Below are 25492 nucleotides of genomic sequence, written 5' to 3'. Positions count from 1 at the left end.
CCACGGAGGACTCACGTCTCTCCAACCCATGGCAGAGAAAGAAGGGTGACAAGACCTTTTTAAACCCGTAAAACCACCTTGGGAGTGGGGGTGAGGGGCGGGCATGGGTGTGAGGGGCTTCACACATTCCTAGGGCTAGTGGATTCTGCAAGCCACCTTCTGGGCAGAGATGAGAATGAGGGGTTTCCAGACATTCTGAGGGCCAGGGGACTATTTGACATTCTGATTGTAACTTAAGTGGTTCACAAAAGCCAAGATTAGCATTCATCTACACATTGTCTGGGTAGGGTGGAGAAATCACAGTCCTTAATTACTTATTCACATTTGGGTTATAGAGAGCAGTTTCAACCGAAAGCTGAGGCATGGTTGAGGTATGCAGTTTTATGGGGCTTTTACCATGTCACAAGGGCAGCCTTATTTCTTATTTGTTTTTTGTTTTGAGGTAAGATCTCACTCTGTCACCCAAGCTGGTCTCAGACTTGTGGGCTCTAGCGATCCTCCTGCCTCACCCTCCCAAAATGCTGTAAATCCCTGAGGGTCCACCCCGCTGTTGCCCAGTGAACGTCCTGTGCTAACTACTAGAGGCTTTAATTCCAGTCTGTAAGGTAGTACTTGTTGATTCTTAGGACTTCAGTTTTCCTCTGTAAATTGGAGTTACTAATTCTAAAAATAAATAATTCTAAATAAATAGTTATTTTAAAAGTAACTGTAAGTCGGGCGCAGTGGCTTATGCTTGTAATTCCAGCACTTTGGGAGGCTAAGGCGGGCAGATCACGAGATCAGGAGTTTGAGACCAGCCTGGCCAACACAGTGAAACCATGTCTCTACTAAAAATACAAAAATTAGCCGTGCGTAGTGGCGTGTGCCTGTAATCTCAGCTTCTCAGGAGGCAGAGGCAGGAGAATTGCTTGAACCCGGGAGGCAGAGGTTGCAGTGAGAAGAGATAGCGCCTCTGCAACAGAGCAAGACTCTGTCTCAAAAAAAAAAAAAGGAGGGGGAGGGGGAAGGGAGACTGTAAGAGGGCCAGGTGTGGTGGCTTGTAATCCCATCACTTTGCAAGCCTGGGGTGGGCGATTCACGAGATCAGGAGTTTAAGATCAGCCCGGCCAACATGGTGAAAACCTGTCTCTACTAAAAATACAAAAGTTGGCTGGGCATGGTGGAGGGCACCTGTAATCCTAGCTACTTGGTAGGCTGAAGCAGGAGAATCGCTTGAACCCAGGAGGTGGAGGTGTAGTGAGCCAAGACCGTTGCACTCCAGCCTGTTCGACAGAGAGGGATTCTGTCTCCAAAAAAAAAAGTAACTGTAAGAAAATAAAATCTCAGGAACCACCCTGCCCTCCAACTAGTTATGCCAAGAGGAGGCTTAAGCCTGAGAACTGAGTCACGCAACACTACTGTGCTTTTTCCCAAACAAGTAACTGTAATTTCACCACCTTGTGTCACAGGATCATGCTGCATAAGCCAGGTTCTCACAATAAGGGGTGTGCGACCCCCTTGTAGACCCCTGCCCGGTACCCGACCCCAAATAACAGCTCGAGAGTTGGAAGCCGAGTTCAGGTTTATTGGGACCAGCGGGCAGGCCAGGAAAGGAAGGAGAATGGGGCTGGCTGCGACTGCGCAGGTGGGGTAGGAGGGTTTTATAGGGGGGGTGGACGGGGCGTGGACACAGGGCTGGCGGAGTGTTGTAGGAGCTTAGGATAGGCTGGCCATCTCTGGGCAGACTGCTGAGGTGGCTCAGAGGGTTACGTGTCGGTTCAGGATAGGCCGAGGCTTGGCAGGCTTTTCTCAGGGCAGCAGGAAGCCTGGGGGGAGGGTGGGGGCAAGAAACCTGGGGGAAAGATGGCAGGACTTTCTACCGAACAAGGGGGAAGGCCTTACGCCTCTCCCGATGGTTGCTTTCACAAATTGCTCCCCAGGAGATTCCTTGCTGGACCCTAAATGTTTCAGGATACATATCCCCCCTATAAAACAAGCACCTGCCAGTTGTAACCTTAGGTCTGCAACACAAGTTTAACTCCTAAAACTGAGTTCTGTTAAATCTCACGCTGATAATGTTGATTACAAGCTTGTCTTCTCAGGTACAGAACAAAGACAAGGGGGTGATCACTCACTTTGAGGTGGCTGCATAATTGACTCCTTCCTCTACTGGTCTTTTCCAGTGTTTACCTTATGTATAAGGTAGATGGCCAGGTGCGGTGGCTCATGCCTGTAATCCCAGCACTTTGGGAGGTCGAGGCGGGTAGATCATCTCAGGTTGGGAGGTCGAGACCAGCCTGACCAACATGGAGAAACCCTATCTCTACTAAAATACAAAATAGCCGGGCATGGTGGCACACGCCTGTAATCCCAGCTACTCAGGAGGCTGAGGCAGGAGAATCATTTGAACCCAGGAAGCAGAGGTTGCAGAGAGCCAAGATTTTGCCGTTGCACTTCTGCCTGGGCAACAAGAGCAAAACTGTGTCTCAAATAAATAAAAAAATAAAATAAAATAAAATAAATATATTTACTGAGCACTAATTGGAGCCTCAGAATCATGTAATCATTTACCTCACTGCTTGCTCCACCTCCCTTTTTTTTTCCTACTTGCGCTGTTAAATACTGAGTTCCCAAAACCCTCTTTGGAAAGCGTAGGCCACAGATGTTTCTGTGGCTCCTGTTTTTCCCAGGCATGCTCTTAAACTTTGGCTCAGTAAACCTTGACTGCTTGAGATACTTGCCTCAGTTATTCAGTTTGGGCCTAACATTTCACAGAGTAGCTTAAACAAAACATATATTTTTGATTGAAACAGAGTCCGCTCTGTCCCCAGGCTGGAGTACAGTGGCAGGATCTCAGATCACTGCAACCTCCACCTCCTGGGTTCAAGCCATTCTCATGCCTCTTCCTTCTTTTTTTTCTTTCTTTTTCTTTTTTTTTTTTTTTTTAGACAGTTTCGCTCTTGTTACCCAGGCTGGAGTGCAATGGCACGATCTCGGCTCACCGCAACCTCTGCTTCCTTGGTTCAGGCAATTCTCCTGCCTCAGCCTCCTGAGTAGCTGGGATTACAGGCGTGCACCACCATGCCCAGCTAATTTTTTGTATTTTTAGTAGAGATGGGGTTTCACCATGTTGACCAGGATGGTCTGGATCTCTTGACCTTGTGATCCACCCACCTCGGCCTCCCAAAGTGCTGGGATTACAGGCTTGAGCCACCGCGCCCGGCCAGCCTCTGCCTTCTAAGTAACTGGGATTACAGGCGTTTACCACCACACCTGGCTAATTTTTGTATTTTTAATAGAGACGGGGTTTTGCCATGTTGGCCAGGCTGGTCTCAAACTCTGACCTCAGGTAATTCTCCCACCTCAGCCTCCTGAAGTGCTGGGATTACAGGCGTGAGCCACCACACCTGGTGAAATATAAAATCAAAAACATGAAATTATGTATAAACAGAAATCAAAATTTTTTAAATAGCTGTGATTATTCATGAAATGAAGTATCCAATGAGAATGCACTTTTCTTAGGGTGTGTCCATTAATGGATTCTTAATTGACTGCTAAGAATTTTTAAAAAGATGAAATGAAAGTAACATGAATAGTAATTTCAGCAGGAGAGCAATCATCTCTGTAAGACACAATGCATCTAATTTGTGAATCAGAGAAATTATGGATAAGGACATTCCATCTCAGAAGAAAATAATTGCAGACAGTTGAAGTCTGGAAGGAATGCTGATGCAGATTCAGTTTCTTGCCTCCTTCCTTCTCTTTCCTCCTCCGTCAGCAGATTTTATGGAGAACTTCCTCTATGTTAAGAACTATGCTAGGTGTTCATGATGCAATGGTGATTGAAAATAGACCCAGTCCTTGCCAGTGTCGAATCTGTGTTGAAGTAGAGGAAATAAATATTAACCAGTAATTAATATATATTAGTAATGTACAGGATCACAGGTGTGGTAAATACTACAAAGGAGAGTGTGTGGCACTATGATAAGGCATACAGGAGAGTTTGAAGACGGGAGGGACAGTGTTAGGCAGCCTGACAATGCTTGTCTTTAACTGGACAAATTAATTCACTAAGATTTATTTCAGTCAGTTTCCGTTTTTCTCTCCTTTGTTGCCATGTTTCAGATTGACTGAAGTTTTTCCTAACCATTTTCCTCATCTACTCTTTGAGAAGTCACACTCTATTTTTCTTTTTTTCTTTTTGAGATGGAGTCTTACTCTGTTGCCCAAGCTGGAGTGCAGTGGCATGATCTCCACTCAGTGCAACCCCCGCCACGCAGGCTCAAGTGGATTCTCCTGCCTCAGCCTCCCAAGTAGCTGGGATTACAAGCATGAGCCACTGTGCCTGGTTGATACTTTTTTTTTCTTTTGGTAGAGACGGGGTTTCACCAGGTTGGCCAGGATGCTCTTGATCTCTTGACTTTGTGATCCTCCCACCTCGACCTTCCAAAGTGCTGGGATTACAGGTGTGAGCCACTTCACCTGGCCTGGGTACATTTTTTTTTTTTTTTTTTAAACAGAGTCTTGCTCTGTCACCAGGCGCCAGGGTGGAGTGCAGTGGCATGATCTTGGATCACTGCAACCTCTGCCTCCTGGGTTCAAGGGATTCTCCTGCCTCAGCCTCCCGAGTAGCTGGGACTACAGGTGCCTGCCACCACACCCAGCTAATTTTTGTATTTTTATGGGGTTTCACCATATTGGCCAGGCTGGTCTCAAACTCCTGACCTTGTGAACCTCCCGACTCAGCATCCCAAGATGCTAGGATTACAGGCATGAGCCACTATACCTGGCTGGAGTTTTTCTTAACAGTCAATTCTTTTTATTTTTTTTGAGACAAGGTCTCACTTTGTCACCCAGGCTGAAGTGCAGTGACACCATCTCCATTCACTACATCCTTGATCTCCTGGGCCCCAGGACCCTCCCACCCCAGCTCCCCAAGCAGCTGGGACCACAGGTGCAAGCCACCACGACTGTATATATATTTTGAGATGGAGTTTTGCTCTTGTTACCCAGACTGGAGTGCAATGGCACAATCTCGGCTCACCGCAACCTTTGCCTTCTGGGTTCAAGCAATTCTCCTGCCTCAGCCTCCCGAGTAGCTGGGACTACAGGCACGCACCACCATGCCCAGCTAATTTTTGTATTTTTAGTAGAGACCGGGTTTCACCTGGTTGATCAGGATGGTCTCGATCTCTTGACCTCGTAATCCACCCGCCTCGGCCTCCCAAAGTGCTGGGATTATAGGCGTGAGCCACTGCACCCGGCCTCATAATATGTTTTTTTATAGATATGGGGTTTCACCATGTTGCCCAGGCTGTTTTCAAACTCCTGAGCTTCAAATGATCCACCTGCCCTGGCCTCCCAGTGTGGCTGGTGTGAGCCACTGTGCCCAGCCTAACAGCCAATTTTTTTTTTCTTTTTTGAGACAAAGTCTCACTCTGTAGCCCAGGCTGCCGTGCAGTGGCATCATCTTGGCTCACTGCAACCTCTGCCTCCCTAGTCCAAGAGATTCCCCTGCCTCAGTCTCCTGAGCAGCTGGAATTACAGGCATGTGCCACCATACCCGGCTGTTTTATATTTATAGTAGAGACAGGGTTTCACCATGTTGACCAGGCTGGTCTCAGACTCCTGATATCAGGTGATCCAGCCACCTTGGCCTCCCAAAGTTCTGGGATTATAGGTGGGAGGCACCATACCCAGCATAACAGTTAGTCACTTAATCTGTTATCTTAAAATTGTGCTGTAATTTTTCTCTCTCAAGATGTTTAGGTTTGTTACTTTCTGGTGTTAATAATGTCACCTCAGGAATCATAAAAAGGATATGGCAGATTTGAAAATAATAACTATAAACTCTAGAATGAAAAAAATACTGTTGTTAGTAACACAACAGAATTTGTTTTCACTCTAAATAGAATATCCCATTTATTATCTTCCTTGCTTAGATAATAGGCTGCCTTGAGGGCATTGCCATAATATATATTTGTTGCTTAATACTCTTTGAACAACTGAATGAATTAATTAGTGAATGAGGTAGTGAATATAATAGCATTTATTCTAAATTTTACTTGGCTGTTGATGTATGTTTCTCCCACTGGGCTACTAATGTTGGGCACAGGTACCATGTCTTTTTTTTAACTGTTTTTCTGTTCACAAAAAAAGAAAGGTACAGCTTGCTGCCAGCGCTCATTTAATTTTACATAAACACCCTATGAGGCTGAAGCACATCTACGTGATTTTCATCGTGAAAATAAAATATAAACACTGTTCTTGGAATTATTTCTAAACAGAACATCAGTATTGTCTTTCAGAAAAATCATTGTTCAAATGAATCTTTGGCCAACAACCGTTCAGGAATGATGTTAACATCACCCATAGGAATGCTGTGTTTTCTAGGATTTGACACTTTCAGTAATAGAGAATTATTATATTTTGTAAACAGAAAAAAACACTACTAAAAACTGAATGCTGTAAACAGAATGTCTTTTGCTTCCCAAACTGATGAACTAGAGCAATGTGAAAATAATAATAAAAGCAAGGTATTTTGTGGCAAAGTTATCTCAGGACAAATGCTGCAGCTGTAAGGGCTGCTGGCAAGTATTCTTGGGACAAATGGGAAAGGGGTTAAGAGTTGGGAATCTTGCTCTATTGCCTAGGCTGAGGAGCAGTGGCACCATCATAGGTCACTGCAGCCTTGAACTCATGGGCTAAAGCATTAACTCTCACCTCAGCCTCCCAAGTAGCTGGGACTATGAGCACACACCACCAAACCTGGCTGTGTGTGTGTGTGTGTGTGTGTGTGTGTGTGTGTGTATAAAATTTATTTATTTTTTTGGTGAGACGGAGTCTCCCCCTGTTGCCTAGGCTGGAGTGCAATGGCACAATCTCACCTCACCACAGTCTCTGCCTCCTGGGTGCAAATGATTCTTCTGCCTCAGCCTCCTGAGTAGCTGGGATTACAGGCACTTGCCATCATGCCCAGCTAATTTTGAGGTTTCGCCCTGTTAGCCAGGTTACTCTCGAACTCCTGAGCTCAGGTGACCTGCCTGCTTTGGCCTCCCAAAGTGCTGGGTGTACAGGAGTGAGCCACTGTGCCCTGGAATTACAACTTCTTACACTGTGCTTTTCTTTTTTTTTTTTCCCGAGGTTTTTATTTTTATTTATTTATTTTTTTTTGAGACTGAGTTTCGCTCTGTTACCCAGGCTGGAGTGCAATGGTGCGATCTTGGCTCACCACAACCTCCGCCTCCTGGGTTCAGGCAATTCTCCTGCATCAGCCTCCTGAGTAGCTGGGATTACAGGTACGTGCCACCATGCCCAGCTAATTTTTTGTATTTTTAGTAGAGGCGGGGTTTCACATGTTGACCAGGATGGTCTCGATCTCTTGACCTCGTGATCCACCCGCCTCGGCCTCCCAAAGTGCTGGGATTACAGGTGTGAGCCACCGCGCCTGGCCCTTTTTTTTTTTTTTTTCTTAAGACAGAGTTGCGCTTTTGTTACCCAGGCTGGAGTGCCATGGTTCGATCTCAGCTCACTGCAACCTCCGCCTCCTGGGTTCAGGCAATTCTCCTGCCTCAGCCTCCCGAGTATCTTGGATTACGGCACTTGCCCCCACTAATTTGGTAGTTTTGTAAAGATGGAGTTTCTCCATGTTGGTCAGGCTGGTCTCGAACTCCCAACCTCAGATGATCCACCCACCTCAGCTTCCCAAACTGCTAGGCTTACAGGCATGACCCACTGTGCCCGGCTTTAAGGGTCTTTTATTGAGGCTTTTAAAAAGGAGAGCTGACAATTACATTTTCAGTTGTTTAGATTCAAGCTCCAAGTCTCTTATTTGGGATCTGATAGATGACTTATGGGGTGAAAAGCACTTTGTATTCTTGGGGCATTTTTAGGAGCCTAACACTACTTAAGAAATTGGACAGAAACTGGATTTATTTACGTGTAAAAGTAATCATTGTTAAGAACAAGGAAAAATAGGTGACATCACAGGAACAGTTTATAAATAGAACAGGAACAGTTTGTATAGGACACAACAAAACAGACAAAGAAAGCCCAAATATAAGTGAGCATTAACTGAATTAGAGCATAAGTTTGTCTTCTCTTTTGCATTTAGATTAGCTGTGGTCATTACATAATGGGCGCCTGGCAAGCCTGAGCAGTCATCTTGTTTCTCATTTGTGGTGATGTTTTATTCTTGGTTAGAATGGATGATTGGGTGATTGCTATTTTCTCTCTTTCAGGAAGTTCTTCTTACCCAGTGTTGTTGGGGCTTTGACTCATGTTTGACCTTTTCTGTCTGTCTGGGTTTGGTAGCTACCATGGCTAATCCTCACCCTAACCCCTTTGCACAGAAATAGGTCCTCTTGTCTCCCCATTTTATTTCTTTTTTTTTTTTTTGAGACTGAGTTTCGCTCTTGTTACCCAGGCTGGAGTACAATGGCGCGATCTCGGCTCACTGCAACCTCTGCCTCCTGGGTTCAGGCAGTTCTCCTGCCTCAGCCTCCTGAGTAGCTGGGATTACAGGCACGCGTCACCATGCCCAGCTAATTTTTTGTATTTTTAGTAGAGGCGGGGTTTCACCATGTTGACCAGGATGGTCTCGATCTCTTGACCTCGTGATCCACCCGCCGCCTCGGCCTCCCAAAGTGCTGGGATTACAGGCTTGTGTCTCCCATTTTCTATTCACATCATCCATGGTGTGCCAGAGTCCCATCTAGCAATTGAGGTTTTATATACTACAGTAGCTACCTGGTGGCGCACAGACCTTCTATTAGGAAAATTCCACGCTGATTGAAAGCCACGATGGTGAGTCATTTGTTATGTGTGATGAGCCTACCTGTCATATCTTTGTTTTATCTGTGTCTCCTCTAACTGGACTGTCTCACAAGAAACCAGGATACCTGGAAGGGGACTTGTCCCCCGCAAGAGAAGCATCACAGGGCTTGAGGTACAGAGTGGGTGATAATACTTTCTACATCATTTATGACACCAGCAGGCATAGGACCCAAGACCCACTCTGGAGTAAGAGGGACACACACACTGAGCTGGCAGCCAGAACTCTGTTGTCAGACACCATGTGATATGTTACAGAGACGGAGCAGGAGAGGGCAGAAAGGCATGTAAGTATCTGACAGCATCAGGCTGTCAGAACTCCGGTAGCAAACAGAAAAACAGGACATACATGAATACCACAGAGCGAATACAAAGAGAAAGATTAGAGGCCAGATGGATAAGCTAAAAATAGGATTATTTGGACATTCTGCAAGTACTTTCAGCACAGTGTATCTAAAATCGATGTTGTCATCCTTTCACTGACCTTCCCTATTTCTGATAATGACAAGATGCATCCTGTCACCAGGTTTGAAGTCTCAGGTCTTTTTTGCTTCTCTTTCTATGTTCTTTGCATCTAGTCAGTTACTGTATCTCTAGTAATTCTACCTCCCATGTGGAAAGGTCTTGGAGTTCCAACCTTGGCTCTCTCTCCCACACATAGGCCCTAAGATAAAGTCACTAAACCTTTCCAGCTAACATAGAAGATGACCATTTCACAGGATTGTCATGAGAATTAGAGATGAAATGCCCTGTTACTTCTTGGCCAGACTATTGTGCTTTCAGAGTCAAAGGACAAAATTACAACAATTTTAGTTTAAAGATCTTTTTTTCTTTTTTTTAAATAAAGATGGTTTCACCATGATGGCCAGGCTGGCCTTGAACTCCTGACCTCAGGTGATCCACCCACCTTGGCCTCCCAAAGTGCTAGGATTACAGGCATGAACCACCGCACCCCGCCTAGTTTAAAGATCTTAATTAGGCAACACTTCATCCTATAAAATAGAGTATCCCATGAGCTAAGCAGAGGAGTTTGGCTGTATAGACAGAAATAGGCTGAAGAGACCAGTAACGAAGAACTAAAAGCAGATGCGTTGTGTCAAAGGGACTTTTCTTGTAAGGCAGGGGCAGGGAGACAGAACAATACAAAAATAATTGATTATTAGCATTGTTATAACCCAGGAGGGCAAAATCACCACTGAGACAAAGACTAGGCCAAATTAAAGGGTCTTTATTCCCTGCAGCCATGGAGGACTCTCTAACCTGTGGCCCCAAAAGGAGGGTGTCAAGGCCTTTTGTGCCTGTAAACCACCTCCTCAGTGGGAGTGGGGGCGAGGGGCTTTAGACATTCCCAGGGCCAGCGGACATTGGACATTTCTATTGTTACTTGAGTGGTTCACAGAAGTCAAGGTAAGCATGAGTTTATACATTGTCTGGGTAGGGTGGGAAAATAGACCTTAAGTTACTACAAGTCTCAGTTTTTCTTAAAATGGTGCAGGGGCCAAAATGGCATTGGTTTGGATTGCTTGCCTGTCACATTAGGGTTACAGAGAGCAGTTTCAACAGAAAGCTGAGATATGTCAAGGTATGCAGTTTATAGAGCAATTTCTATGTCACAGCATCGGGTGACTTCAGATTATCATCACCCTGAGCATGGGTGAGCGCATTTTGGTTTGGATTCTAGTCTGTTGGGGCCTTTTGTGCAGGAGCTCAGTCTGCAACTGTGGCCACCTATAATTTTTTATTTAACACCACATTGGATTCTTGCATCTAATTTAGCCTTTCCACTTCGACCAGTTTGATCTTTCTAATAACAGAGCTCTGATCAGGTCATATCCTTCCTCAAAAATCTTTATGGCATTGTCATTAACTATTGGAATTCCTCTCCTGGTTTCGAGGCCTCTTCACCCAGCCCCGTCCTACATTTCAGATTCCATCCTCTACATTTCCTTTCATTCCCCCTCACCCGGGTGTTCCAGCCACATTGAACTTGATGTCTTCAGGACGCACCCTCATCTCAGTGGCATTGCTGATACTTGGAATTGTTCTTTTCCACACCTTTCAGGCTCCACATCTTCAATTGCTACCATCTCTGTTGCAGGTCCGTGCAACCCCTGACTGGACCTCTCCTTAACTTGCATGATTCTTTCTCTGAGCTCTTGTCTTATTCACTGCTTTATGCTTTGTGTTTTTTGGGGGCCGGAGGTATTTAACTTCATGTTCTGAGTCTTGGGGAGTTCTTCCTAAGCACTTAGCAAGTATGTGTTACAGGCAATTAGTAACTGTACATGATGAGTAGACCCCACAGGGGAAGAATAACAACCTGATTAAGAGTTGACAGGTCCCTAGGGACTGAGAATACAAGGACTGAGCGTACACTGGCTTTAGAAGATCTAGAAAACTAGTAAACAAAAGCATTAATATGGTTCTTGTTAAGGTGTGAAGAGGTAAGATAGTTAGAGGGGCTATTGTATGCCAGTCTAGGTATTTTTTTTTTTTGAGGAAGGGAGGGATGAAGGAAGGGAGGAAGGGGGGAGGGGAGGAAGGGAGGGAGGGAGGGAGGGAGGGAGGGAGGGAGGGAAGGAATTCAAGCAATGACAGAGACATTGCCGACCTGGATCTAGAGGTTTACAAGTTGATTTCTTTTTTTTTTTGAGTGAAGGAAAGAAGAAAAAAATGAGTAAAGGAGAGGAAGAAAGAGGGAGAGTGAGTGGAAATATTGCTTTATTCTTAAAAAAACTGGGTATTAATAATGGCCAATCAATGTTTCATTTAAACCTATGAGTACGTGTGATGTGGTATTGACTAGAATGTTTATTTTGTGTATTTGAAGTGGAGAGCTCTATAAATATTTATTAAGTTTACTTGTTCTGGATCTGAGTTTGAGTCCTTGATATCCTTATTAATTTTCTGTCTCATTGTGTCTAAGTCTCTATGTATCTGGGTGTTAGGATAGTTAGCTCTTGTTGTTGCATTGATCCTTTTACCACTGTATCTTTGTTGCTTTAAAATCTATTTTATCCGATACGAGAATTGCAACTCCTGCTTTTTATTTATTTATTATTTATTTTTGCTCTCCATTTGGTTGGTAAATCTTTCTCCATCCCTTTGTTTTGAGTCTTTGTGTATCCTTGCCTGTGAAACAGGTCTGGATGTAACATGCCATTGAGTTTTGGCTGTGTCTTTTGATTGAATGATTTAGTCGATTTAAATTTAGGGTTACTGCCATTTGATGTTAACTGGCTGTTTTATCCATTCATTGGTGTAAATTCTTCTTTATGTTGGTGCTCTTTACTTTTTGGTGTATTTTTAGAAAGGCTAATACTGGTTGTTTCTTTCTGTGTGTAATGCTTCTTTCAGAAGCTCTTGTAAAGCAGGCCTGGTAATAAAATCTCTGAGTTCTTGCTTGTTCATAAAAGATTTTATTTTTCCTTCAGTTGTGAAGCTTAGTTTGGCTGGATATGAAATTCTGGGCTGAAGGTTCTGTTCTTTGAGGATGTTGAATATTGGCCCCCACTCTCTTCTGGCTTGTAGAGTTTCTGCTGAGAGATCTGCTGTAAGTCTGATAGGCTTGCCTTTGTGGGTAACCTGACCTTTCTCTCTGGCTTCCCTTAGTATTTTCTCCTTTGTTTCATCCTTAGTGAATCTAACGATTATGTGGCTTGGGGTTGCTCTTCTTGAGGGAATATCTTTGTGGTGTTCTCTGTATTACCTGGGGTTGAATATTGACCTGCTTTGCTAGTTTAGAAAAATTTTCCTGAGTAATATCCTGAAGGATATTTTCCAGCTTGGATTCATTCTCTCCGTCGCATTCAGGTACACCTATCAAACGTAAATTTGGTCTTTTCACATAGTCCCACATTTCTTGGAGACTTTGCTCATTCCTTTTTATCCTTTTTTCTCTAATCTTTTCTTCGCGTTTTATTTCATTAAGTTGGACTTTGACCTCTGATATCCCTTCTTCTGCTTGAACAATTCGAGTGTTTAAACCTGTGCAGACTTCTCGGAGTTCCTGTATTGTATTCTTCAGTTCCATTAATTCACTCATACTCCTCTCTAAGTTGTCTATTCTCAATAGGATTTCATCAAACCTTTTTTCAAAGTTCCTAGTTTCTTTACGTTGGGCTACAACATGTTCTTTTAACTCACCGAAGTTTGTTATTATCCATTCCTTGAAGAGTGATTCTGTCATTGGGATGCGCTCGTTCTCCATCAAGCCTTGTTCCATTGTTGATGTGGAACTGTGATCATCTTTAGAGGGAGAGGCGTTCTGATTTTGAGTGTTCTCAGCTTTTTTACGCTGGTTTCTTCCCGTCATTGTAAGTTTATCCTCCTGTCGTCTTTGAAATTACCAACTTTCAGATTAGGTCTCTTGAGTGGGCGTCCAGGTTGTTAGTTCCCAGGGCCAGAGCAGCGCCGTTAAAACTGATGGTGCTTTTCTGCCCAGGATTCTCCTGTCTGGCTTCCTTCCTGTGTCCGTAGTGGGTGACTCTGCCTTCCCGGGGCTCCAAACCTCGTTCAGAAGGGGAACCAGTCTCGTTTACTCTGTGCCAAGCCCTGCCGCGCCGAGGTGCCGTCACTGCCGCTGCCCCGGGCTCTGGTGTTGTGCTGGGCTCTTGTGGGTCCTCCGAACCTGTTTACTCTGCTCCGAGAGCTGCCGCGCCGAGGCGCCGGCGGAACCGCTGCGCTGGCCACAAAAGTTGCGCTGGTGACCTGTGTGATTCCTCCACTGGGGATCTTCTGCTCCGTGAGTGACCAGAATTTGTCTGAAAGTGCGGCGTTGTCTAGTTCTCTGCGCCTTCACTGAGAGCTGCAGTCCCGAGATCGGCCATCTTGGATAGGTCCGCCCAGTCTAGGTATTTTATGTATATTTGGTCATTTGAACCCTGGCCAGATGACATTCTTCCCTTCTGTAATAACATGCATGACTTCTTGTTATATTTAGAATAAAATACAAAAGACCTGGCCAGTTGGTGGCCTCCATAAGTAGCCCTACAGGATCCCAGACTGACACTGCACTCTACCTCATCAGCTTTCCATTTTCTCTGACCAACTCCTTACTCCACTCCCCTTTAAAGCTTTTTGCTCATGAATCCCAAATTTATGCTTTTTCATTTTAACTTTAAAACCCTACCCCATTCCAATAACAATAATAGAGTACATTGCCCTTGTGTGGTTCTTTATAGTTTTTCAAAGCACATTTTTCTTAATTCATTTGATCTTATTTCAGTCCACTATTTTCCACATACCTTTTCTAGAGTATCGAGGAGTTGGGTGCAGTGGGTCACACCTGTAATCCCAGCACTTTGGGAGTCTGAGGTGGGTAGATCACTTGAGGTCAGGAGTTTGAGACCAACCTGGCTGACTTGGTGAAACCCTGTCTCTACTAAAAATAAAAAAAAAAAAGTAGCCAGGTGTAGTGGCAGGTTCCTGTAATCCTAGCTACAGGTGCCCATGAGGCTGGAGAATCACTTGAACCCAGGAGTGGAGGTTGCGGTGAGCTGAGCTTGTGCCACTGCACTCCAGCTTGGGTGACGGTGCGAGACTCTATCTCAAAAAAAAGGGTATAGAGGGATTGAAATGCCAAGAAACCTCGGCAGTTTATCAAATAACATCTTTGCCAAACATCATAATGCCAGTTGTGGGACTGGCCTGTGCTTCCTTTAAGCCTTGGAGTTGTTATGAAAAGTTTTCTCCAAATAGAGTTTTGTTAATCATACTCTTTAAGATGTGTTATAAAATTTCTTAGGTCTTTGGAGAGAGATAAACTGTTATAATAATTACTGTGGAGATGTTACTGGAAAGGGGTCCTGATCCAGATCCCGAGAGACTGTTCTTGGACCTCATGCAAGAAATAATTTCGTTGGAGTCCATAGAGTAAAGTGAATGTAAGTTTGTTAAGTAAGGAAACAAAAGAATGGCTACCCCATAGGCAGAGCAGTAGCTTGGGCTGCTCGACTGATAATACCGTAATTATTTATTGATTATATGCTAAACAAGGGGTGGATTATTCATGAGTTTTCCAGGAAAAGGGTGGGCAATTCCCAGAAATGAGAGTTCCTCCCCCTTTCAGACCATGTATGGGTAACTCCCTGATATTGCCATGGCATTTGTAAACTGTTATGGTGCCGGTGGTAGTGTCTTTTAGCATGCATGCTAATGTATTATAGTTAGAGCATAATGAGCAGTGAGGACAGCCAGCGCTCACTTTTGTCACCATCTTGGTTTTGTTGGGTTTTGGCCGACTCCTTTACCATCACCTGTTTTATCTGCATGGTCTTTGTGAATTGTACCTTGTGCCGACCTCCTATCTTATCCTGTGACTTAGAATGCCTAGCTTCCTGGGAATGCAGCCCAGTGGGCCTAAGACTAATTTTACCAAGCCCCTATTCATAATGGAGTCGCTTTGGTTCAGATGCCTCTGACAGAGAGGGTAGCTTTTTGTTATATACTCTTTTTTTGTTTGTTTGTTTGTTTGAGACTGAGTTTCTCTCAGTTACCCAGGCTGGAGTGCAATGGCGGGATCTCGGCTCACCGCAACCTCCACCTCCCGGGTTCAGGCAGTTCTCCTGCCTCAGCCTCCCGAGTAGTTGGAATTACAGGCACACGCCACCATGTCCAGTTAATTTTTCGTATTTTTAGTAGAGACGGGGTTTCACCATGTTGACCAGGATGGTCTCGATCTCTTGACCTCGTGATCCACCTGCCTCAGCCTCCCAAAGTGCTGGGATTACAGGCTTGAGCCACCGCACCCGGCCCTTATATACTCTTTTTGTACCTTCAGAAATTTGGTTAAACGCATGCTTGTTGTATCTGTTTAAATTAGTTATATGTATATATAAACGCTGGAAAGTTGCTGTTCTCATTATAGTTTTTTCAAAAAGCAGCCAGCTTGTATTTGACAATTTGGAAAATACAGGAGAAAAAAGTTATTCCAGCTGGGTGTGGTGGCTCACCCCTGTAATCCCAGTACTTTGGGAGGCTGAGGTAGGTGGATCACGAGGTCAGGAGTTCAAGACCAACCTGGCCTAGATGGTGAAACCCTGTCTTTACTAAAAATACAAAAATTAGCTGGGCACAGTGGCAGTCACCTGTAATCCCAGCTACTTGGGAGGCTGAGGCAGGAGAATCACTTTAACCGGAGGGTAGGTTGTAGTGAGCCGAGGGTGTTTCCACTGCACTCCATCCTGGGCCACAGAGTGAGATTCTTGTCTACAAAAAAAAAAAAAAAGATTACTCCAAATCCTACAACGAATTGGGATTGTCATTAAAAATGAACTTTTTTTTTTTTTTTTTCCCAAACAGGGTCTTGCTCTGTCACCCAGGCTGGAGGGCAGTAGCACAATCTCAGCTCACTGGAACCTCCCGCCTCCCAGGTTGAAGTGATTCTCCTGCCTAAGCCATCTGAGTAGCTGGGATTACGGGCACCCAACACCACACCCAGCAAATTTGCATTTTTAGTAGAGACAGGGTTTCACCCTGTTGGCTAGGCTGGTCTTGAACTCCTGACCTGAAGCGATCCACCCACCTTGGCCTCCCAAGGTGGTGGGATTACAGGTGTGAGCCTCCGTGCCCGGCTAAAAATAAACTTTTTTTTTTTTTTTTTTTTTTGAAACGGAGTTTTGCTCTTGTTCCCAGGCTGGAGTGCAATGGTGCAATCTTGGCTCACTGCAACCTCCACCTCCGGGGTTCAGGCAATGCTCCTGCCTCAGCCTCCTGAGTAGATGGGATTACAGGCATGCGCCACCATGCCTAGCTAATTTTTTGTATTTTTAGTAAAGACGGGGTTTCACCATGTTAAGCAGGATGGTCTTGATCTCTTGACCTCGTGATCCATGATCCACCCGCCTCGGCCTCCCAAGGTGCTGGGATTTCAGGCATGAGCCACTGCGCCCAGCAAAAATAAACTCTTGAGTAGACGTTCTGTAAAACATTTACACTTCCTATAAACAGATACTTCTAAATATGTGGATTTTTGTTTATTTGTTTTTGAGGAAAGGTCTTACTGTGTTGCACAGGTTAGAGTGCGGTGACCACATCAGCTTACTGTAGCCCAAACTCCTGGGCTCAAGTGATCCTCCTACCTCAGCCTCCTGAGTAGCTGGGACTACAGGCATGTGCCACCATGCCTGGCTCATTTTTTGTTTGTTTGTTGAGATGGGGTCTCATTATGTTGCCTAGGCTTCTCTTGAGCTCCTGGGCTCAAGTGGTCTTCCCACCTCAGCCTCCCAACATTCTGGGATTTACAGATATGAGCCACTGTGTTCAGCCCAAATATGATTTTTGTGGTAGGAATGCTGATAGTGTTAGAAGGCTTTTCTCTGTGTATCAAGGTTTTTCATATCTGCACTCCATTTGAGAAGCGTAAAACATAGAACTCTCATAAGTTTCTGAACTTAGAATAAATAGCGAAGAAGTAACAAGCCAGTCTTCTTACTTGTTACAGGTGCTATGCACCTGTAGTCCCAGCTACTTGGGAGGCAAAGGTAGAAGGATTGCTTGAGCCCAGGAGTTAGAGGCCAGCCTAGGCAATATAGATTCTCTCTCTCTCTCTGTTTCGTATGTTTGTTTTTTGGAGACTGAGTCTAGCTCTGTCACCCAGGCTGGGGTGCAGTGGCACAGTTTCAGCTCACTACAACCTACCCCTCCCAGGTTCAAGCAACTGCCCACTTCAGCCTCCTGAGTAGCTGGGATTACAGGCACATGCCACCATGCCCAGCTACGTTTTTGTATTTATAGTAGAGACGGGGTTTCACTATCTTGGCCAGGCTGGTCTTGAACTCCTGACCTTGTGATCCACCTGCCTCAGCCTCCTAAAGTGCTGGGATTACAGGTGTGAGCCACCACGCCTGGCCAACACCTTGTCTCTTAACAAACAATAACCCGCTCTTAGCTGATGCCTCACTTAAACTCTGTGATCCTTGCTACCCCAGCCCCATCAAAGTTGATACGCTGTGTATTATTCAGCAATGACAGTTAGGAAGAATAAAGGAAATAGAAATGAAGAGGTAGAATGGTCAGTGTTTTGCAGTTGGTTTTGTGTGCAGCATAAAGATGGTAAACTCAGATGATGAAGTTTCATGTATGGACGGTAGGCTTGTAGAGATTAGGCTTTGGAACTAGATTCCTGGATTCAGATCCCATCTCTACAGCTTCGTAGCTGTTCCTGGGCAGCGTTTTTTAACCTCTGAGCCTCAGTTTGCTGTGTATAAATGGGAATAATTTAGTACCCACTTCATTAGGTTATTTCGGGGCTTTAGAGAAATTCCACATAAAGCACTTAGCTTAGTGCCTGAGTGTTTTTTATTAATTATTAATAGCAAGGCCACTTTTTAAGCTAGAGAACAAACAAGGAGGAGCAGAGGTAAGAGATGTTAAAGAAGACGATTTTCGTTTGGAGGAGCTGAGTTTGAAGCAGCCAAGGGCAGTATCCAGAAGACAGGACTGCTGGCCTGGCCTGGAAAGGGAATTACTTGGGCTGTTGCAGGAGTGATGATGCTGGATCCACTATGTAGCTTTGCATTCATTCTCTGAAACTGCTTCCTAGATGGCTTCAAAGCTCCCAAAGCTCCACTGGTTCGAACCTGTGAAAAATGTTTGATGAACTGAGACAACTTGGGGGTTACTCACCTTTAGCTCCAGATCATAGTTGACTAACTGGAAAGTTTTTGTGCTTTTTCCAACCACGGGCACCAGGGCTGCTGCCTGTGTGTGTATGTGTTCCCTGCTCTGTGGTGCCTGGGCCAGGGGAGAACGAGGTGAAATCCCGCTGTTGTCTTCACTCCAAGCCTTGTGCACCTGGCTGCAACTGAATGGGCTGGCAGGATTTCTGCCTTGGGAATGTCTGTCTGCTCCCTCCATGGGTGGGGCTTGAGAGTCAAGCCACCGAGGATGTTGCCTGGCACCAACCTGACTATGTGGTCAGCGTAGTTTTCTTTGATAAGGACCGCATCCTGGAGTTACTTACATTCTCTTTTTCTTATTGCAGATCATCAATGCCGTGGTACTGTTGATTTTACTGAGTGCCCTGGCTGACCCGGATCAGTATCGCTTTTCAAGTTCTGAACTGGGCGGTGACTTTGAGTTCATGGATGATGCCAGTAAGTAGTAGATACTTTGGTATTTTCAAGGGCGGGGAATCTGACTCCAGTACTTCCTATTAAATTACAAATATTGACTCGTGAGCCCATTTGAGCTGATACATAACTTTCTGTCATCATAAATCAATAAATACTTATGTGGGTCCAACATTCTGACTGTCTTCTAGGTGCAAGAGTCTAAATAAGATCTTTTCTCATCTCATGTTAACTTACTCATTTAAAAAACTTGCATTGTCGTAGACTTTCTACCATGGGCCTTTTGGCCTTTTTTGAGAGGACGAGGTATAAATGGCAGGAAGGAAAGTGAAAAGCTCATGCTTATCTCCTTGTGTCTTCTATTATGTTTCAGTATTTGTTTTTGTTCTAGGACGTGATTCTTTTCCATTCTAGAAATGACGTTGCAGATTATTTGGGGGAATTTAGGATGTGTTTCCAGTGAATGGAAATATGTACAGAGGTGTGGATGTGGGGTAAGTAGGGAGGAAGCTAGGCTCCCAGCTTCGAGATCACTGCAGCCTAATCATTTTATAATCATAATCATGCTGAGTCCATGGCAAAGGAGAGGGGCAGTGCTGTGCATGATCTGAGACAGAAGAGAGTACAGATTTATTTCTCATTGGCTTTGGAGACTTCAAATGAGTTTTTCGTAAAAAGAGTTGGAGCAAATAAGAGGAGAGTGAGAGAGTGGCTCAGCACGCAGTTTTAGAGCTAGATAGGAGGCATTCGAAAGACATGGTGAGGGCTCTGTTTCTCCAAGTGAGAAAAAGCTGTTCAGTGGTTTTAATTAAATGCATTAACTAATGTGTACATTTAAAATCCCTTTTGTTGCTGAGTGGAGGGTGCATTTGGGGGACTGTGTGTGAGCACAAAGGCTGGGAGAGTGGTATTGGGGATACCACCTAGGCTGCACTGGGGATAGAGAACAGGGAGGGATTTGGCAGAATTTGCTGGTTTGGGCGGTGAAGGAAATGGAGGAATCAAAGATAATTTCTGCTTTCGAGCTTGAGGAGGTTACCTGCATCTTTACTCAGCTGAGAAAGTCCGGAGTCAGGAAGTGGGGCAAAACTAGACTTTAATTTCAGTAACTAGCTGAGCACGGTTGTTAGGGATTGATAGGTACATTGTGTTCCCACCCAAATCTCAACTTGAATTGTATCTTCCAGAATTCCCCTATGTTGTGGGAGGGACCCACGTGGAGTTAATTGGGAGCTGGTCACGTTGAGTCATGGGAGCCGGTCTTTCCTTTGCTATTCTCGTGATAATAAATAAGTCTCCCGAGATCTCATAGGTTTATCAGGAGTTTCCGCTTTTGCCTCTCCTCATTGTCTCTTGTCATCGCCATGGAGGGAATGCTTTTCACCCTCTGCCGTGATTCTGAGGACTCCCGAGCCAAATGAACTGTAAGTTTAGTTAAACCTCTTCCCCAGTCTTGGGTGTGTCTTTATCAGCCCCGTGTAAATGGACTAATACAGTAAATTGGTACCAGTAGAGTGGAGTGTTACTGAAAAGATATCTGAAAATGTGGAAGTAAGTTTGGAACTGAGTAAAAGGCAGAAGCTGGAACAGTTTGGAGGGTTTAGAAGAAGACAGAAACATGTGGGAAAGTGGCAAGGTGCGGTGGCTCATGCCCGTAATCCCGGCAAATTGGGAGGCCAAGGTGGGTGGATCATGAGGTCAGGAGTTGAAGACCAGCCTGGGTAACATGGTGAAACCCCGTATCTACTAAAAATACAAAAATTAGCTGGGCGTGGTGGTGCAACCTGTGATCCCAGCTACTCAAGAGGCTGAGGCAGGAGAATTGCGTGAACCACAGGGGCAGAGGTTGTGGTGAGCCCCAGAGGCAGAAGTTGCAGTGAGCAGATATCAAGCCACTGTACTACAGCCTGGGTGACGGAGTGAGACTCAGTCTCAAAAAAAAAAAAAAGAAAGAAAAAGAAAATATGGGAAAATTTGGAACTTCCTAGAGACTTGCTGAATGGCTTTGACGGAAATGTTGATAATGATGTGAATAATCAGGTCGAGGCTGAAGTGGTCTCAGATGGAGATGAGGAACTTGTTGAGAATTGGAGCAAAGGTGACTCTTTATAACCATCTGATTTTTTTTTTTTTTGAGATGGAGTCTTGTGCTGTGGCTGTCTGAAGTACAGTGTATTTCAACTCACTGCATCCTCGGCCTTCTGGGTTCAAGAGATTGAACGCTTGCCTCAGCCTCCCTGTGGCTGGGACTATGTGCCAAGCTATTTTTTTTTTTTTAAATTTTAATAGAGTGGGTTTTTGGCCATGGTGGCGATGATGGTCTCGATCTCCTGACCTCATGATCCCCCCACCTCCTGACCTCATGATCCCTCCACCTCGGCCTCCCAAAGGGCTGGGATTACAGGCATGGCGAAACCCTGTCTCTACTAAAAATACAAAAATTGTTTGGATATGGTGGCCCATGCCTGTGGTCCTAGGTACTTGGGAGGCTGAGGCAGGAGAATTGCTTTAACCTGCGGGGGGCAGAGGTTGCAGTGAGGTGAGGTAATGCCGCTATACTCCATCCTGGGCGACAGAGGAACACTCTGTCCGGGGGTGGGGGAAAAGAAAGTAATTACAAACTATATATTCAGTCCTTTCAAATATATAAAATACAAGAGAAACCACAAATTTACTGGAATTAACATCCAGGACATTGTAAAACAATTACTATTTTGAAGTCTTAAGTACCAGCAAGCCTTTCAAGGTAGCTAAACTTAGCCTATCATGTCAGATAGTCATTACCCAGCTTAATCTCTGGTGATGAGAATAAGGCCTGCAGTGTTACTATTCGATCCAGATAGAACCATAGCATTAGCATTTAAACTTCTTTTCCTAACTTCAATTACCTAAGAAAGGGAATCCTGCTACTGGAATTGTGTAGCTTTAATCTGAGAGGAAAGAAAGCAGAGTGACATTCATTTGGCCGGGCGCGGTGGCTCAAGCTTGTAATCCCAGCACTTTGGGAGGCCGAGGCGGGTGGATCACGAGGTCAACAGATTGAGACCATCCTGGTCAACATGGTGAAACCCCATCTCTACTAAAAATACAGAAAATTAGCTGGGCATGGTGGCACGTACCTGTAATCCCAGCTACTCAGGAGGCTGAGGCAGGAGAATTGCCTGAACCCGGGAGGCAGAGGTTGCGGTGAGCTGAGATCGCGCCATTGCACTCCAGCCTGGGTAACAAGAGCGAAACTCAGTCTCAAAAAAAAAACAACAACAAAACAGTGACATTCATTTATCATTAATTAAACTCACTATTCTTTCTGGAAGAATTCATATGAGTAATGGGGGTCATTCAGAATAGAGAGAATAAGAAATGTTAGACCAGGCACAGTGGCTCACACCTATAATCCCAGCACTTTGGGAGGCTGAAATGGGTGGATTGCTTGAGCTCGGGAGTTCGAGATCAGCCTGGGCGAAACCCTGCTCAACTAAAAAAAAAAAAAATAGAAAAATTTGCTGGGTGTGATGGTGTGTGTCTGTAATCCCAGCTATTTGGGAGGCTGAGGTGGGAATTGCTTAAGCCTGGGGACAGACATTGCAGTGAGCTGAGATTGTGCCACTGCACTCCAGCCCAGGCGACAGAGCCAGACCCTGTCTCAAAAAAAACAAAACAAAAAAAATTATGGAAGTTAATACAGCAATTTTATCTTGATATGTTTTTGCTGTGGTGACACCTATCTGAAGATTTCATCCAGCCAGACAGAGCACAACTCTTTCTCTCTTTTACATGTGATTCTTTCCCCCCCTGTGATCTGGTAGAAGAAAGCTAATTTGCGGTTTATATTAAAATGAGGTGTATAGGAGAATCTACTGGAATAAAAAAAGAAAATACAAAGAAATAGCTTAAAAAACTTTTTTTTGAGACAGGGTCCCACTTTGTCACCAGACTGGAGTGCTGTGTGACACACAATCTGGGTTTACTGCAATCTCTACCTTCTGGACTCAAGCGATTCTCCTACCTTTAGCCTCTCAAGTAGTTGTAACTAGAGGCCTGAGCCACCACGCCTGGCTAATTTTTTGTAGAGATGGGCTTTTGCCATGTTGCCCAGGCTAGTCCTGAACTCCTGAGCTCAAGCAATTCGTCCTCCTCGACCTCCCAAAGTGCTGGGGTTACAGGCATAAGCCACCCTACCCGGCTTCAATTGACTATACTGGGAAAGAATGTGAAACTGTCATAGACTGGAAGAGACACAGTTAAATGCAGTGTGGGGTCCTGGATTCGATTCTGGAAAAGAAAAAGAACACTGAGGGGGAACAGATGAAATTCAAATTAGTTGGCTGGGCGTGGTGGCTCACGCCTGTAATCCCAGCACTTTGAGAGGCCAGTGCGGGTGGATTTTGAGGTTAAGAGATCGAGACCATCCTGGCCAACACGATGAAACCCCGTCTCTACTAAAAATACAAAAACATTAGCTGGGCGTGATGGCACGCGCCTGTGGTCCCAGCTACTCGGGAGGCTGAGGCCCAGGAATGACTAGAACCCAGGAGGCAGAGGCTGTAGTGAGCTGAGATTGCGCCACTACACTCCAGCCTGGTGACAGAGCAAGACTCCATCTCAAAAAAAAAAAAGAAAAGAAAAAAAAAATGAATTCAAATTGGTTGTTCAGTTTACTTAATAGTGTTGTACGAATATTAATTTCCTGGCTTTGGTGTTATGCTAGAGCTAGGTAAATTGTTAATAAGGGAAGCCGGGTCAAGGGTATAGGTGAATTCTGCTGTGTTTATAACTTTCTTATATGTCTAAAATGACTTTAGAATAAAAAGTTAGAAAATGTAGTTCAGTCCACTGACTTAGAAGCTCAAAGAGTAATGATTGAAAAGCATGTATGTGTGACATACGGTGTTACACACTCAGCTTTGAGTAGAGGTAGATTTCATGAAATTTTATTTGTGAAATTTTGTTTGGCAAAGATTATAACCTCAGATGTCCGTGCTATGCATAATATCAAACAGCAGTTCATCCAGATTAATTTCTAATTAATTTTGTGGCAGATTTGTCTTTCTAGTCAAACTTATCGTCTTCTCTGGGCAGACAAAGTTAGCCTGAAGAAAGAACAGCCAGATAGGTTGTCAAAAAATGATGGCTACTTATATATACAGTCCCTGGGTTTAGGCTAAAGACACCACTGCGTTTACTGGAGAAAGGATGGTCTTTTTAATAAATGGTTCTGGGTGAAATCAATAAGAGAAAGATACACACCTCCAAAAGAAGATATCCATACAAGAGTATTCTCCACATATAAGTTTCAGGGAATTGTAAATTACAACCACAGTAGTAAATTACTGTGCCCCTTCAAAATGACCAACATTAACACAGTTGACAAAAACCAATTGGTGTCAATGCCGAACAACGGGAACTCTCAAATCATGGCTGGGAATGTAAACTAAATCAACCACTTTGGAAAAGTAAAGCTGAATATGCATCGACATTATGGCCTCAAATTCCATTCCTTGATACATGTACACTCTAGGAGTGAGCGCCACACAACCCAGCCCTAGACATACACCCTGGAGAAATGGCTGCTTCATAAATCCATCATCAGCCGTGTATAAAAGTGGTCATAGTAGCTTTATTTCTAATAGCCAAAAGTTGGAAACAATCCAGATTTCCACCAATGGTAGAATGGGCACAAATGAAGCAATCACAGATGAAACAACATAAGCAAAAGGTGATGAGATTCATTGTACTTCTGTGTGTATGCTTACACGTGTATGTGTATGTTTGAACGTTTTGATAATAAAAACAGAAATAGGAAACGGCAACTAAAAAGGGTGACGAGCCTGGGGAGGGCCGGCTTTCCTGATGGCGCTCAGCATCACAAACTAAAGCTCACTGTTCCCGGGCATGGAAAGAGCCCTGGGCTGCCTCCCTGCTCTCTACTCACATACCGTATCTCCCTTGGCAGCCTGCACAGCTTGCCGGCTTGTGCACAAAGATCCTGACGACCTTGAGGAAATGGAACTACAGCAGCAGGGGAAGCTGAGCCAGGGGAACCACCCTGGCCCTTTATTTTCATGACTTTTTAATTTTATTTTTTGAGACAGGATCTCGCTCTGTCGCCCAGGCTGGAGTGCACTGGCACAGTCTCAGCTCACTGCAGCCTCTGCTTTCTGGGCTCAGGCAGTTCTCCCACCTCTGCCTCCCGAGTAGCTGTGACCATAGGTGCACACCACCACACCTGGCTAATTTTTGTATTTTTAGTAGAGATGGGGTTTCGCCCTGTTGCCCAGGTTGGTCTTAAACTCCTGGGCTCAAGTGATCATCCACCTTGGCCTCCAAAAGTACTGGGATTGCAGGAGTGAGCACCGTGCCTGGACTGGCTCTGTATTTCCATTCATCCTCCTTCCTATTCTTTCAACTGTTTATCTTTTAAACCACATGGTTCAAAAGGAAGCATACTTTACATCTTGACTTTTATTTTCTTTTTTCGGACTTAGAACAATTCTAACTTGACTTGCTTTAAAAGGATAATTCAATGAATTTTTTGTTTTCTGTTTTTTGTTTTATTTTTGGGTTGAAGTCTCACTCTGTCACCCATGCTGGAGTACAGTGGTGCCATC

At 44.6% G+C, this 25492-nt stretch overlaps 1 protein-coding gene across 1 annotated transcript in view; it reads left to right on the top strand.

Moving 5' to 3' along the window:
* LOC100385770 (lysosomal-associated transmembrane protein 4B) overlaps positions 1–25492 on the top strand; it is a 60953-nt gene that overhangs the window by 11325 nt on the left and 24136 nt on the right. Inside the window, 1 exon segment of the mRNA XM_008982944.5 lies at positions 18797–18908. Coding sequence (XP_008981192.5) covers positions 18797–18908 — 112 coding nt within the window.

Source organism: Callithrix jacchus, chromosome 16 (assembly GCF_049354715.1).
Source record: "Callithrix jacchus isolate 240 chromosome 16, calJac240_pri, whole genome shotgun sequence".
NCBI lineage: Eukaryota > Metazoa > Chordata > Mammalia > Primates > Cebidae > Callithrix > Callithrix jacchus.
The sequence above is the reverse complement of the archived record's forward strand: the minus strand, read 5'-3'. Positions and strand labels throughout refer to the sequence as shown.